Consider the following 13,137-nt stretch of genomic DNA (forward strand, 5'->3'; position numbering starts at 1 on the left):
AGCCACATCTCCCATTATTGGAAACACATCGATCCTATTTTTACATACTGAGGGAAGAATGTAACATCTAATCTTGTGTCCCTAAGTAACGTTTCTACTTTAGAAAGTGTCATTCAAATACACCTGGTAGTATGTAACATGGACAAACTAAAAGAATCTGCGTTCCACTGAAGTTATTTTAAACTCTACTTATTTCATACTCTTGAGCATTTTATTCTGGCAGGCACTCCACCCATCATGATGCGGTAACTGTGGAGCCTTTGTATGAAAATGGCACCTCATGTTCCCAGAAAGCTCTGCTCATTGTTGAATCTACCCAGCCTGTACGCCTCAGCAGTATTATTCTTGCTCGAGAGATAAGTATGTTGAGAAAAAACACACTATGTAACAGTGAAATAATTGTGACATCCTATTCTGTGACTGTGTGTAACCGGCAGCTGGCATGGTGCCTGATACAGAGTGGAAACTAGTTGTTTGAACTGATGAAGAAAGGAAGGTGTTGTTTATCAGAACAAGCTTAGGTGGTCAGATCTGAGATTAGCCTTGAGTGAGGCAAAAAGCGTTGGTATAAAGACTAGCACTTCCCAAAGTGTGCTCTGTGTCATCAGCGTCACCTGGGAGCTTGTTAGGAATGTAAATTCTCAGGCCCTAATTCAGTTCTGCTGTGCCAGAGTCTCTGGGGTGGGCCCCAGGCACGCTCTGGGTAATTCTCATGCATGCTGAAGACTGGGGAGTACTGAGCACACTTGTCTGTTTTAGAGCAGAGCAGCTCAAGAAGTGCTATTTGTATCCAAAATCAGGGCAGGGCTCTTTGTGTCCCTGTGTTTCTGGCACTTCAATGCCATATTGATAGGCCAGAAATATCTGTATGGTTTTTAAATATTTTTTGTAATATTTTTTTAAACACCTACAGCACCTGGTCTTCCTACGTGGTCTCCTATCCAAGTGCTAACCAGGCCCCACCCTGCTTTGTTTCCAAGATCTGACGTTCAGGGTGGCATGGCCGTAGTGGTTTTTAAATATTTTGATAAATGATATATTTATAGTATGTTATTAATGAGAAATGCGAGATTTTTGGTATACCATATTTCACATAATTGAAGATGCCATCCATTGTAAAGCTATTTTTTGTGTACCACTTAGAAATATACTGACAAACTATGCTTTTTTTTTTCATTTAGAATTTTTACTTTATACCTACTGAAGAATTCTTTGACTTAATTAAGTCAATGGTTATCTTTATTATGCATCACTCCCGTGCATAATAAAAAGGAAAGTACAAATAAAATAAACCGGTTAAGATATTCCTGAAACTCTCTTAACATTTCTGCCTCATTTGAATCACTTTTTGATTGGAATCATCAGCTTCCGTGTTTATTCCCACAACATCTTCCTCTGCGCCAGCGAGACTGTTTGTGATGCAGCATTTCTTAAGACTCCATTAAAAACAAAAACTCCGAAAAGCTGTAAGTGTCGGACTCGTCACTTGGCTCCGCAGTTATATAGAGCTGACCTGTGTTTGTCTCCAGCACAGGAAATGGTCCTGGCACATCTGAGTCCCACCCTGACTCCTCAGCCGTTTGGCTTCTAGGGGATAAAAAAGTGTTTCACCCTTGTTCACTAATATTTCCCTGCCCAGCCATGTCCTCAAGGAGTCCCGGTTCTTTTTGTTGGAGAAAGTAGTTAAGAACCAAGATCGCGGGGGTGGGGATGGTATTGTCCTTGTTGCTCCTGGAGTGTCTCTGCTCCTAGGCCCTCTCAGCACGCTGTGCTAGGAAACACGTGAATGTATACTGACCCACGTGTATACACATATTCATATTTATTTCCGTCTAGCTACGTATGTGTTAAACGACCGCGTACTGGTTTCTTTGGTTCCGATCCTGCATCACAGTGAGGGTACTGACACTCATTACCTACATCACACCTACTTATTTGTTGAGCCCTAGTATAAATATAATGTGATTTCTGTATAATTAATTCCATTTTTATGTTTCTTGTGAAAGTATAGCTTTTACTGCAATAGCATATTTTGATGCCCCTTAGCTTTATTTGAGGGGCATTTACATGTATTATCTGATTAACATTCTCCCTTCATTTAAAAAATCCATAAAAGCAAATCCACAGCTAGGGACAGCGTTTACCCGTGATGTCTATTAGTACTTTTGGATATTGTAGTGGAAGTTACTTTGCTTTTTGTTTCTTGAAGATGCAGCTAAAACTTAAAAAGCATAGTTACAACAGCAGGAAGGGGTGCTGTGTAGACAGCTTTCTAACACGTGGCAGTGTGATGGGGGCGCACTGTTAAAAGACCGTGCAAAACAATTTTCATTTATCCTCGTTTCAGTCTGTGTTCATGAATTCCATTATGGCTGCGTTAACTGAAACTCTGGGTCTAATCCATGGTTTCCAGGCTTTTATCTCATGAAAAAATAGAGAAAATTTTCTGCAGGACTGACGTACAGCTGCTACCATTTTATTTTTTTAAATATATTTTTCAAAATCTATTACCATAATTTCATAAAAGGAAAAACATTTTAACGCTTCAAAACTAAGAATGTAAGAATAAAGTATATTTTATTAAAGTGAACAAATTTAATTACTTGCTATCTTAAAATTATTTTTCTCATTTTTTCACGGGCGAATGAAAACAGCATTATAGCTCAGTGTTTGGGAGCCACGGGTCTGATGTCTCTTATTATAAGCAGAAGTTTTATTTGGTCATTATGCTGTTTTCTTCCCCAGGAAGAAAACAACCACTCCAGCCTTTGTTTCCTAACGTTTAGAATAAGCTTTGAGTGTTTGAGACATTTAATAGATTCATGGCCTGTGGAGTTAAATGCTCAGTTTTTGGGTTCGTCGTAGTGACCGACCGTGAGCTGCGCTGCGATGTTAAGGTCGATGTGATCGACAGCATCGAGATCGTGTCTCGGACGCGGGAGCTCTACGTGGACGACGCGCCGCTGGAACTGATGGCGCAGGCGCTGGACGCCGCAGGTGAAGAGCCAGGGGCTCCCACGGCCTCGGGAGGCACAGCGGAGGCCTTGGGCTTCGGCCGTGCACACGGCAACCTGAGAGAGAGGAGTGGATTGGAGAGAACGTTTCTTTTCTTATATGAAGCTCACGTGCATGTGGGATTAGTAATTCTGAGTATAGTTCAGTGCGTTAGCTGATACTTTCATAAAAATTTCCTGCTATTTTTATTTATTATTGTTGTTGTTTATGCCTACAACACCTGGTCTTCCTAGGTGGTCTCCCATCCAAGTACTAACCAGGCCCCACCCTGCTTAGCTTCACAAGATCAGATGGAATTGAGCTTGTTCAAGGAGGCATGGCCATAGACCGTGGACCGTGGCTCCCCTGGGGTGTGAACCCAGAACCTTCTGCATGTAAAGCAGACATGCTAACCACAGCACTATGGAACCACATCCATCCTGCTATTTTTAATTGTCAATTATCTCAGAAGTTTTCTTAAATACCTAAATTCTATCACGTAGCTTCTGCTGATGGTCAGCAATTAAGAACATTTTTTGAAACTTATTGCTAGTTCTGTTTTGATTAATCTACTTTCTGTAAGCTAGGAGAATGAAATGTAAACCTGTGAAAAGGTTTTACAGTTTTATCTTTCTTGAGCCTGATTTTATATTGGTTTTAATATACTATGCTAATGTTATAATGTGACATTTGAAACGTTTAAATTTATTGCCTCTTTTAAGCTATTTAGGAAAGAGTAATTTTTTAAATCTGAAAAATGAACGTATTAGAAATATTGCAGAATCTCATTTTTATAAAAATTTTTGTTGAAGGGACCAGGGTTTAGGGATGGCTGTCAACCCTGCAGCCAACCATAAGCTGGCCTTTATGAGTCTTCAGAAGAAGTGACATAACTTTGTCAACCAGAAGTTGATTAGCTCGAGTCCTCTGTTCTTTCAGAAAGCTCGTGTAGCAATAACACTTACCTTGTTTCTGTAGGGATCTCTTCGGTACGTGTGTTCTAATTCATTAATGAGTGCTTCTGTCTGTTAATGAAAGAGGTCTAAAAATAATTTTCTGCTTAGATTTTTCTTTCTCACCAAAGGTACCCGAGTGTTTAGAATGTGATTCTGTCCCGTCCGTTTTTGGCTTGCTCTACAGGAAATACTTTTAGCAGTTTGGCGGGGATGATTTTTGAGTGGAGCATCGCCCAGGATAACGAATCAGCAAGGGAAGAACTGTCTGGCAAAATCAGGTAACCTTGAAACCAAACATAGACCATCTGACTTTGAAGGCGACATGTGCCTTTGTGGCACACTGAACAGCAGTCACCTGTGTGGGCTTCGATAATCCCGCTGTCTGGCCTTTTTTTTGAAACAATCAGTTAACCAGAGGGAAGTGTCTTCGACAGAGTAAGGATGCAGGATGTAGTGTGGTGTGGACGTAGGTACCTTCATGATAGTTTAATCTGAGCCACCGCAAAGCAGTGCGTGAACTGAGGACTGTGCAGTCTGAGTCGGGCGCATCTTCTGGCCGTTTTGTTGTTCAGGCCATCTACACGGGCTAGAATACTGTGAGTGGAAAACAGAATGAAATTTTCTCTTCAGTACCAGGAAATAGCCCTCAGATAATCCAGCTTTTAGTCCCACAGTGTTTTTAACCAGAAGCACATTAAATACTTTTCTATCTAGTCCTTGTGGAAAACACATTTTAAAACTTTTGACACTCTGTAGACATTTGAAGAGACTATGTTTAAAGTCACTTAGGGCCTGATTGCTGGAATCAAGAATCTACTAGAAACAAACCTTACTTTATCTCTTTAGGATTCTAAAATACTCTGAAGCAGAATATTCTCCCCCAGCGTATATAACTGAGATGGAAAAAGGAGAGAAACAGGGAGATATAATTTTGGTGTCTGGGATTAGAACTGGTGCCGCTATTGTAAAAGTTCGGATTTATGAACCATTCTATAAGGTAAAAGTTTGTGCTGTAAACTTTCATTTAATAGTCTTGCCTACAGAAAATGAAGTTTCTTACATTTATCTGAGGTAGAAGCCCTCTAACATGATACAATTTGGGCCACTAGTTGGTTGTTTAATTGAAAAAGTCATTCGAAGTCAGTAAACATAAAAAAAATAACTTATCTTCCTTAAATGTGTTATTACCTAATTACAACTACAGATACAACGGGCATTTTCTGTTAAAACACATAACTGCATTTTATTCACCAATCCTTTGCTGTAGGTCCAGTCCTTTCTTTGACTGTGAGTTCACTGGTTAGAAATATACAAACTCTTTCTTACATAAATTACAGTCTCTCGTTCCTTTTTTTTTTCATTTTTCATTTCATTTTATAGTTAAGGAAAAATTAGACACATGTGAAGCAGTTTGAGTACAGAATTCTGTATTTTTCAAGGATTTCCCTCCCCAATCTTTCACATTTCCCACCTACACCTAATTTGGTATCAGCACGTTATTAGCAGCTTGCCTTTAACGTCTTTTCAAAACGTTAATTTTTTTGTAGAAACAGTAGCTCTCTTTTTGCATTCATGGTTTCTATTTTCATGTAATTGGAATTAAAAGTGCAACTGGCATAAATAGGTTTGGGAAAAACAAATGTCTTTTGGGAAGAATTTAATGCAAGTGGCGAGAACACAGGTGTACTGACGTCCTGGAGAGCAGCCTGCTAACATTGTGTTGGGCTGGCCGTCACAGGCAGCAGTGTGTGCGGCAGGGGACGGAGTGACCTGACCTGGGAAGTCCACTCACTGGACGGTGGTCCAAACTTCTGTGGCGTAACAGCCATCTTACCTACTCTCCTTTCAGCGTCCTTGCCTTTTTATTTACCTGCTCTTCTCTGGAAGACTTGTCATTTTCTTTTCTTAGTTCCAGTGACTTAGAAAGTTAAAATAGTATTAAGATTCATGATCACTTCTTAAGGCTAAGTGAAATTATAATTGTGGTTAGAAAAGCATTTGTTAATTTTTATAAAATATTTTAAAATAAACTGATAAGAAGTAAACATTCACCAAGGAAGGTGGCTTTGGGGGTTATGCCTCAAGTTTGGAAACTTTGATTTTTTTCCTTCTTTCAGAAAGTGGCGGCAGCATTGATACGTCTGCTTGTTTTGGAGAATGTATTTCTTATACCGTCCCATGATGTTTATCTCTTAGTAGGAGCCTGTATTAAATACCGAGTTGCAAAAATAGTTCAGGGAAGGATGACAGGTAAGGTGATTAATCTTTTCCTAAGACTGACGTTTCCCACATCCTTACTGTTGACAGCAAGAGAAGCACCTCTACATCGTGCACGCAAAATACTTTCTCTTGGTGTTTTTAGATTGCGTGGTGAAGTAGCCCTAGATCACTGTGCCAGAGCGAGTACTGGACAGACGGCCCCCATGCCTTTAACAGAGCAGACGCTGCAGTGCGGCTGCGGAGCTTCACTGACCTTGAGCTGCTGACTTCTCCATTACAACAATAACCAAAAACTTTCTAGCCTTTGTAGGACAAGTAAAAAAACTTTACCTGGAAGGACTTGAATCTTTGCAAAAGTTGTTTCTTGAGAAACTCAGTTTATTAACTGAAAATTTAATACTCTGTTGACCCCCAAAGTTTCACTGAGCTCGTAAGGTGTGAGTAGGCTCCGGTAAGGTTAACCCTTTCCTAACGTGCCCAGTGGGGTTCCTGCTGCTACCCTCAGCTCACTGGTCTGTAAGAAAAAAGCAATAACATCAGTACAGCGATGTAGTGCCCCGCACCTCCACCCCGCGTGGCTCCACCTGGAAATTCACCGTAGTGGGAAGGAGGTCGGGCCTGCTTGCTGATTTTCTCTCACAATCCGACCACACCGTTGTCTGTTGGAACGGCTGCTCTCGTCACATTTATGTGCCTTCCATGTGTTTCAGAGGTGGCATTTCCCCTGGAACATTATACACTGGAATTGCAAGACCACAGAGTTGCATATAATGAGTCTCTTTCTGGGCAAGTGGCTGTACTGAACGAGAAAACAGCGGTGGTGACTGCCATCCAGCTGGGCCAGACGAATCTTATCTTTGTCCATAAAAGTATCCTTTTCACGTTTTAGCTGCCAACCTACCTTTCCCTGAGCACGCTAGACAGGCTCCTTGGTAAAACAATTTGTTGAATGATTATAATACTGCTCCACTTGTTTCCGGTGGGTTTCATTTTTAACAAAGGATCGTGAATTATTGTCAAAGGGTGGCAGAGAAGAGAGTAGTCGGAACTTAGGATCTGTTGACTTTAGTGCTTATTTGCGACCACAGTCGTTTATAATCAGGAGACTGGGGTAAACGGGTTGGAGGAATACGTGAGAACTTTATTAATTCGTTCTTTCCTATTTTCACGTGAATAATTGAGAAAAGATGGTATTGTCTGCCATAGATGCTTGAATAGTTGTTAAATTGAGTTGAGAGTAATTTTTTTAAATTCATTAAACCCACTCTAAGGATTGATTAAGCTCTCTTATAGTTGATGGAAACATCAGAACGAAGATTTGAATTCTCAGATTGAAACGTTTGGATTCCATTTGTCAGTGTTCAATTTTGAAATGTTTCCTATTTTTTAATACTTGAATCTGAAAGAAGTTAATTTATTCAGCAAGTATTATTTTCCGACTGTACGCCCAACACCATTCCAAGCCCTGGGGTGCAGGCCGCTCTTTCCCTCAGGGGTAGTGACACCCTGTCTGATAAGGCGGTGTCGGAGCAACGAGTCCTTCAGACACCCAGGTGCGAGGGCTCCAGGAAGAGGAAGCAGGACCCGCAAAGGTCCAAGGCAGGGCCCGGCCGGCACGTTTAAAGGGGCGCAAGGAAGACCCAAGCCGGAGTGCAGGGACTCGGAGAGTCCAAGGGGGACCCAGGGCAGGGGAGGGCGTAGGCTATGCAGGGCCCAGTGGAAAGGTACTGTTTCTTCTAGAACTGTATTAATTAGCTGTTTATTATTATGTGTCTAAAACGTATTAAAGGAGGGTTTTGGTCCGAAGTGATTTGTTCTCTAGTCGTTTAAAGGTGCCTAGGACATTTGTCGACAAATACAATAGTACCTACAAAATAAACTAAGTCATTTAATATTTATTGAGCCCCAACTACATGTCGGGTATGTCTTTAGATTCTCAGGGAAGATTGATATGATTATTATTATTATTTTTTAAATTCTATATTATTCTATATCCTACTTTGGAATATTATTTATTCCAAAGTAGTAAATATTGAAATCCATTCTCTTTATTTGTCTTGAGGACATGGCTGGTGCCTGCTCGCGGTTCGTTCCGGCTCCAGGCTTAGGGTGGCTGGCGGCCCTGCCCACAGACACGGGTAATAGAAGAGAAGGAGTGGTTTAAGGGAAAAGAAAATGAGTTTAGTTTTTCATGTGAACTTGAAGTCCCTGTGAGGTAGACATCCAAGCAGATGTTTTTACTCCGGAACTGGAGCAGAAAATTCAGGGTGAAGACAGATTTTTGCAAGTTACTGGTTTATAGCTAGGTGGTGTTGGAGCGGCGGTGGACAGAGTCACCTCGGGAGACGGTGCGGAGCGGAGAGAAGAGGGCCGGAGATGGCTGGCATGTGCCTACCCGAAGGTCCCCGCTGAAGAGGAGGGACTCGGAAAGGTCGCCAGAAGGAATGTTTGAGAGGAGGGGGAGAGCCAGGAGGGGTCGCACAGTAGCCGAGTGACACATTTACAGAGGTCGTCCTGAAGCCGAAGCCCTTGTGGTGGGCACGGAGATGGATGCAGACGGAAAGGCGTCTCGGGTCCCTTTGTCCATAAAAACTGCTTGGCTCTGACAAGGAGAAAAGGTAGACGTTTGAGAAACACGAGAACTAGATAAGAGAAACTCGCATGTGCCTGTAAGTTAAACAGAGAGAGAGAGGGCGGAGGTGACAGAAAGGAGCAAGGTTTCTGAGAGGCCGAGCCGAGGTTGAGACACAGGAGGGTTGGATGGAGGGGACCTCTTATCTTGATGACAGAGGAACAATGTGGTGTAGAGAGCTGACTTTTCTCGGAAGTGTACTCATTTAAGTTTTTGCTTTTCAAGGATAAGAAAAGATGAGGTTTTTGTTCACGAGTTTGTGATTTTTCCCTTTGGGAGCTCGCCTTTCTCTTTTTACCCAGCTCTGGCTCCTGTGACTTCCTTAAGCAGAAACGAAGATGTCCACATGAGATCCGTGTCTGGATTCCCAAATTACACCATATATGTCGTAGAGCCTGGATTTTTAGGTATTTTTAGATGACAGTTTTCCGAAAGTTGAATAGCTTAAACTATTTCCCTAAAATGAAACTGGATGGCTTCTTTAACCTTCATTTTGAGACCTAATTAACTTGAAAGTCAAGCTAACTTTGACTTGCTTTCTCACATTGTTTGAGTTAAACATTATCTGCAAAATGAAGCATCTAGAAACGGGTTGTGAAAAAATATAAAGATCCATGTAATAGAAGGTCAGGTTAGGAAAGAGACCTACAGGGGGAGGGAACACTAACGGCCCCTGGCCAGGGGAGACATGGTCTGACCGAAAGACTGAAATCTCGCCTGACACGTGGGGAATGAACACAGTTGGGTTCGTTTCTGTGTACGGATAGAAGTGAGCGTTTCTTTACACCTGGGCCGAGTTACGCCGGGGTCTTGGGAACCCCCAATTATTATGCAATTTGATAGAGCGAAGTAAAAGATCCACTTTGGAAACTATTCTACTACGTTCCTTTCTCGGTTTGCGTGCAGGCCTCACGGTCCAGCCTGGAGGCCGGTGGAGCCTGGAGGTGGGGCAGACGTATGTCATCACTGTGGAGGTGTTCGATAAAAGCAGCACGAAGGTCTATATTTCAGATGTGAGTCTCTCGCATTTGCTCGCCCCTCGTGTGGATGACTGCTTGAGTGCGCCATCCTTTTGGCTGGGGAGCCTTTTTTTTTCCCCCCTTCGTTTCCAGATTTTGCCTTTGGAAATGCAAGTTGCAACTTTATTATCATTATTAAATCGTTCTGTCTGTGAAGAATGCTCAGCCAGAAGTGAAAGTTATAATTCGGTCAGAATTAGAGAAAAGAGCTGAAGAGAGTGCCAGCAGTGACACTCTGGAGGGGACCCTCATTCCACAGCTTCACACTTCGGAGGTGGCACCACAGTTTTGTGGTGGCGAGGGTGCAGGCGGAGACCTCAGATGTGAAGTGTCCTTGAGCTCACTCTCCAGCAGCCATTGTCCCGCCCACTCCCAACCGTCAGTTTATGGATTGGTACAAATCCCACTAAAATTTTCTTAAGCTTTGACTCTTCCTGATTACTTGCCATTCAGGGGTCTTTCAAAAACTAGGACCACTCTAAAATGACCTCTTTCCAATTTAGAATTTCCAGGAGGGAGAGCAAAGATTTCATTTTTGTTTAGCCCCAGAATGCATAGCCACGCGTTTTTTTTATTTTTAATGCTTTGGGATGAGGGTGGCCTTCGGGGAAAACACGGCTCTTGATTTGCACTGCCGTTGGGCTGCTTTTCAGAATCTCAGGATTAAGTACCAGTTCTCAAGCGAGTACTTCGAAGAGCAGCTGTCGACTGTGAACTGCTCTTACCACATCGTGAAAGCCCTCAGAGCCGGCACCACAGTCATAAACGCCTCCCTGATGTCCATCAGGACCCAGGTAGGGGTGAGAAGGGCGGTCTTCGAATGCCGGGAGCCCCGATGGGCCTTGGCCGGCGTCCTGACCTGCGGGCACGCGGGCACATATCCCACCTTTGTCTTCCAGTCAAATAAAAGAGCTGATCTGTAGGACACTCAGCAGTCCACGCCACCGTGTGTCCCTGGCCTGGTCCCTGCGATGGCACGTGTCTGCATTTGTGGCCGCCGTGTATTTTTATCATCTGATGTGCACATTTCCAGGTGTCAGGCCCATGTAGAATGCCTTCTGTTCTAAACATCCAGGGGGTTAATCCACCAATTTATTTATTCGAAAAAGCAAAATGTTTAATTTTGATGAAGTGTAATTTATTATTTTGTTTCTCTTATGATTCATGTTTTTGTTTCCTCTCCCAGAAATCTTTGCATAAACAAAGGCCATAAAAACTACTAGAATTTTTAGAGTTTTAGCTTTTATGTATGTACGGGTCCACGACACAGGTGCCCCCGCATCTTTAAACGTCCTCCTTCTTTTCTTCCAAACAGCTTGTAACATCACTTTGCTTTTACGGTTCATGTACTTGACCGATGGCAATATAGCTATGGGTCTTTCTTGCCGAAACTATGATTTCCTTCCCTGGGTCGATAGAACTCTTTTATTTCAGGAAATTTTAACTTTCCCTGATTGTGCTACTTATTTGGGGTCTAGCAAAATTCCTTTCATTGCCACTGAACCGTAGTAGCTGTGCTTCTGTAGTGAATAGGAGCATTTATTTCTTTGTTTCTTTTAGACGTAGAAACAGGTTGAGTTATTCATCGGCACACCATTTTGGGGACGTTTTGAACATGAATGTGTATCGTAAGAACAGGACTTATAAAATTTATTTTGCTCCCTTTTTCTGTTCTCAGCCTATAAAAGTTCCAATCATGCACCAGCAAGATGTGAAGATTTATTTCCCCATCAAGCTCACACCCAGCTTCCTGGCATTTCCTCATCATCCCACGGGGATGTTGTATCGTTACAAAGTACAGGTATGGTGTCCTAGAGTGTGAGAATTCACAGAGATAAGTCAGTTTCTCTGATGGCTTCATTTATTGAAGTTTGGCTAATGTCACATTGTGTTTCTTCCTCGTCCTAATAGTATAACCTCTTTTTGGTGACAACCAAATCATGCTCTCGGACACCGTCACCCTAACGAGACATGGTTTACTTGCCATCGATCTTCCATTATTCTTTCCTTATGAATTTTGTTAAGTGTCGTCACGCTCCCTTGTGCCCTTTTTTGACATTCTGTGACGCTGCCATTACATAAATAAGCTCCTTTTGCATTTCCCTTGCCCGTTGTCACTATTACATCAGTTTCTCCATTTGTCCAGCAATAATTTATTATATATGTTTGTTATTCCTTAAATGTTGTTTTACCAGATTTCACGTCTATGTGTACATTACATTTTTCCTCCTGTAGTGACTGAGTGAGTGTAAGGTTGTGTTTCTTCGCAGGTGGAGGGCGGCAGTGGCAACTTCACCTGGAGCTCTTCAAACGAGTCAGTGGCCGTGGTAACCACTAAAGGAGTGGTGGCTGCAGGTCAGATCGGGGGCCACAGTGCCGTGCTGGCCCGAGACGTACAGAACCCCTTTCGATACGGAGAGATTCAGGTAAACAGCTCTCCAGAGAACCTTCTCATCACCCCTGGAACATGATTGTCTGAACTTAACTACAGTAACACATTTGAAAAATTTTCCTAATCCAAGTTGGCTATTTCAAAATGATGCTCAGATTCAGTCTGGGAGTCCACGCTCCTTAAATATCTCTAGACCTGGGCTGACTCCCGCTTTCCTTAGTAGCGGGTTTTTTAATGTCTGCGTTTGTTTCCTCGTCTCTGAAATGGGGATGATGATAGTATCACCTCAGAGGGTTATCGTCAGAATTAAATGAGATGATGTTTATCCTAATGCTTGGAATATATTCAGTAGTTAATCTTATCTGGTTTCATTGTTGTATTTTGTTATTATTACATATGTGAGCTTTACAGTAACCTTATTTCTGGTCTCATCATTTGGTTTGTCAGTCTTATTTCTAAAATATTGAAAACTCTTTTTACTACATTATATAACAATTTTCATATTCTTATTCCACTATTAACATATGTTACTGTACGTTGTTGTTCCCTGCAGGATTTGTCATTTGCTGTCATTTACTGAACATTTATCACGTACCCTTGGGCACTTAACATCACACAAAGTATGGTGTTTAAAGAAACATAACATGCCATCCCTACTTTAAAGACTCTAAAGTCTAACGAGGAAGATACATTCACATGAAAAGTTGAATAATATTTTAAGGAAATGATATGTGAGGTATTTTAAAGCAGTATGCGATCGAGAGCTACTTGAATTACATAATAAAAGTACTATTAGTTTCTAAAAGAAAGCCCCTTGCAGATGTGAGTAGTCGGAGACTCTCAAGAAGAGGTGGGAACTTGAACAAGACAGAACGATGGAGCCAAACTGAGGCCCGAGGGTCAGGCTCAACCCACCTCGTCGTG

At 42.1% G+C, this 13,137-nt stretch overlaps 1 protein-coding gene and 1 pseudogene across 2 annotated transcripts in view; one reads left to right on the top strand and one right to left on the bottom strand.

Moving 5' to 3' along the window:
* NUP210L (nucleoporin 210 like) overlaps window positions 1-13,137 on the top strand; it is a 47,688-nt gene that overhangs the window by 2,213 nt on the left and 32,338 nt on the right. The window contains exons 2-12 of one of the 2 annotated variants that reach the window (XM_016141492.2): window positions 224-360; window positions 2,866-2,997; window positions 4,135-4,228; window positions 4,797-4,947; window positions 6,068-6,200; window positions 6,881-7,039; window positions 9,141-9,209; window positions 9,709-9,815; window positions 10,475-10,615; window positions 11,455-11,622; window positions 12,092-12,247. In XM_016141492.2, the coding sequence (XP_015996978.2) occupies window positions 224-360; window positions 2,866-2,997; window positions 4,135-4,228; window positions 4,797-4,947; window positions 6,068-6,200; window positions 6,881-7,039; window positions 9,141-9,209; window positions 9,709-9,815; window positions 10,475-10,615; window positions 11,455-11,622; window positions 12,092-12,247 (1,447 nt within the window). The remainder of the gene's footprint in view (window positions 1-223; window positions 361-2,865; window positions 2,998-4,134; window positions 4,229-4,796; window positions 4,948-6,067; window positions 6,201-6,880; window positions 7,040-9,140; window positions 9,210-9,708; window positions 9,816-10,474; window positions 10,616-11,454; window positions 11,623-12,091; window positions 12,248-13,137) is intronic. The other variant, XM_016141482.2, reaches the window with a different exon arrangement.
* Window positions 3,224-3,343, bottom strand: LOC118613005 (annotated as a pseudogene).

This window comes from Rousettus aegyptiacus, unplaced genomic scaffold, assembly GCF_014176215.1.
Source record: "Rousettus aegyptiacus isolate mRouAeg1 unplaced genomic scaffold, mRouAeg1.p scaffold_m13_p_17, whole genome shotgun sequence".
Taxonomy (NCBI): Eukaryota; Metazoa; Chordata; class Mammalia; order Chiroptera; family Pteropodidae; genus Rousettus; species Rousettus aegyptiacus.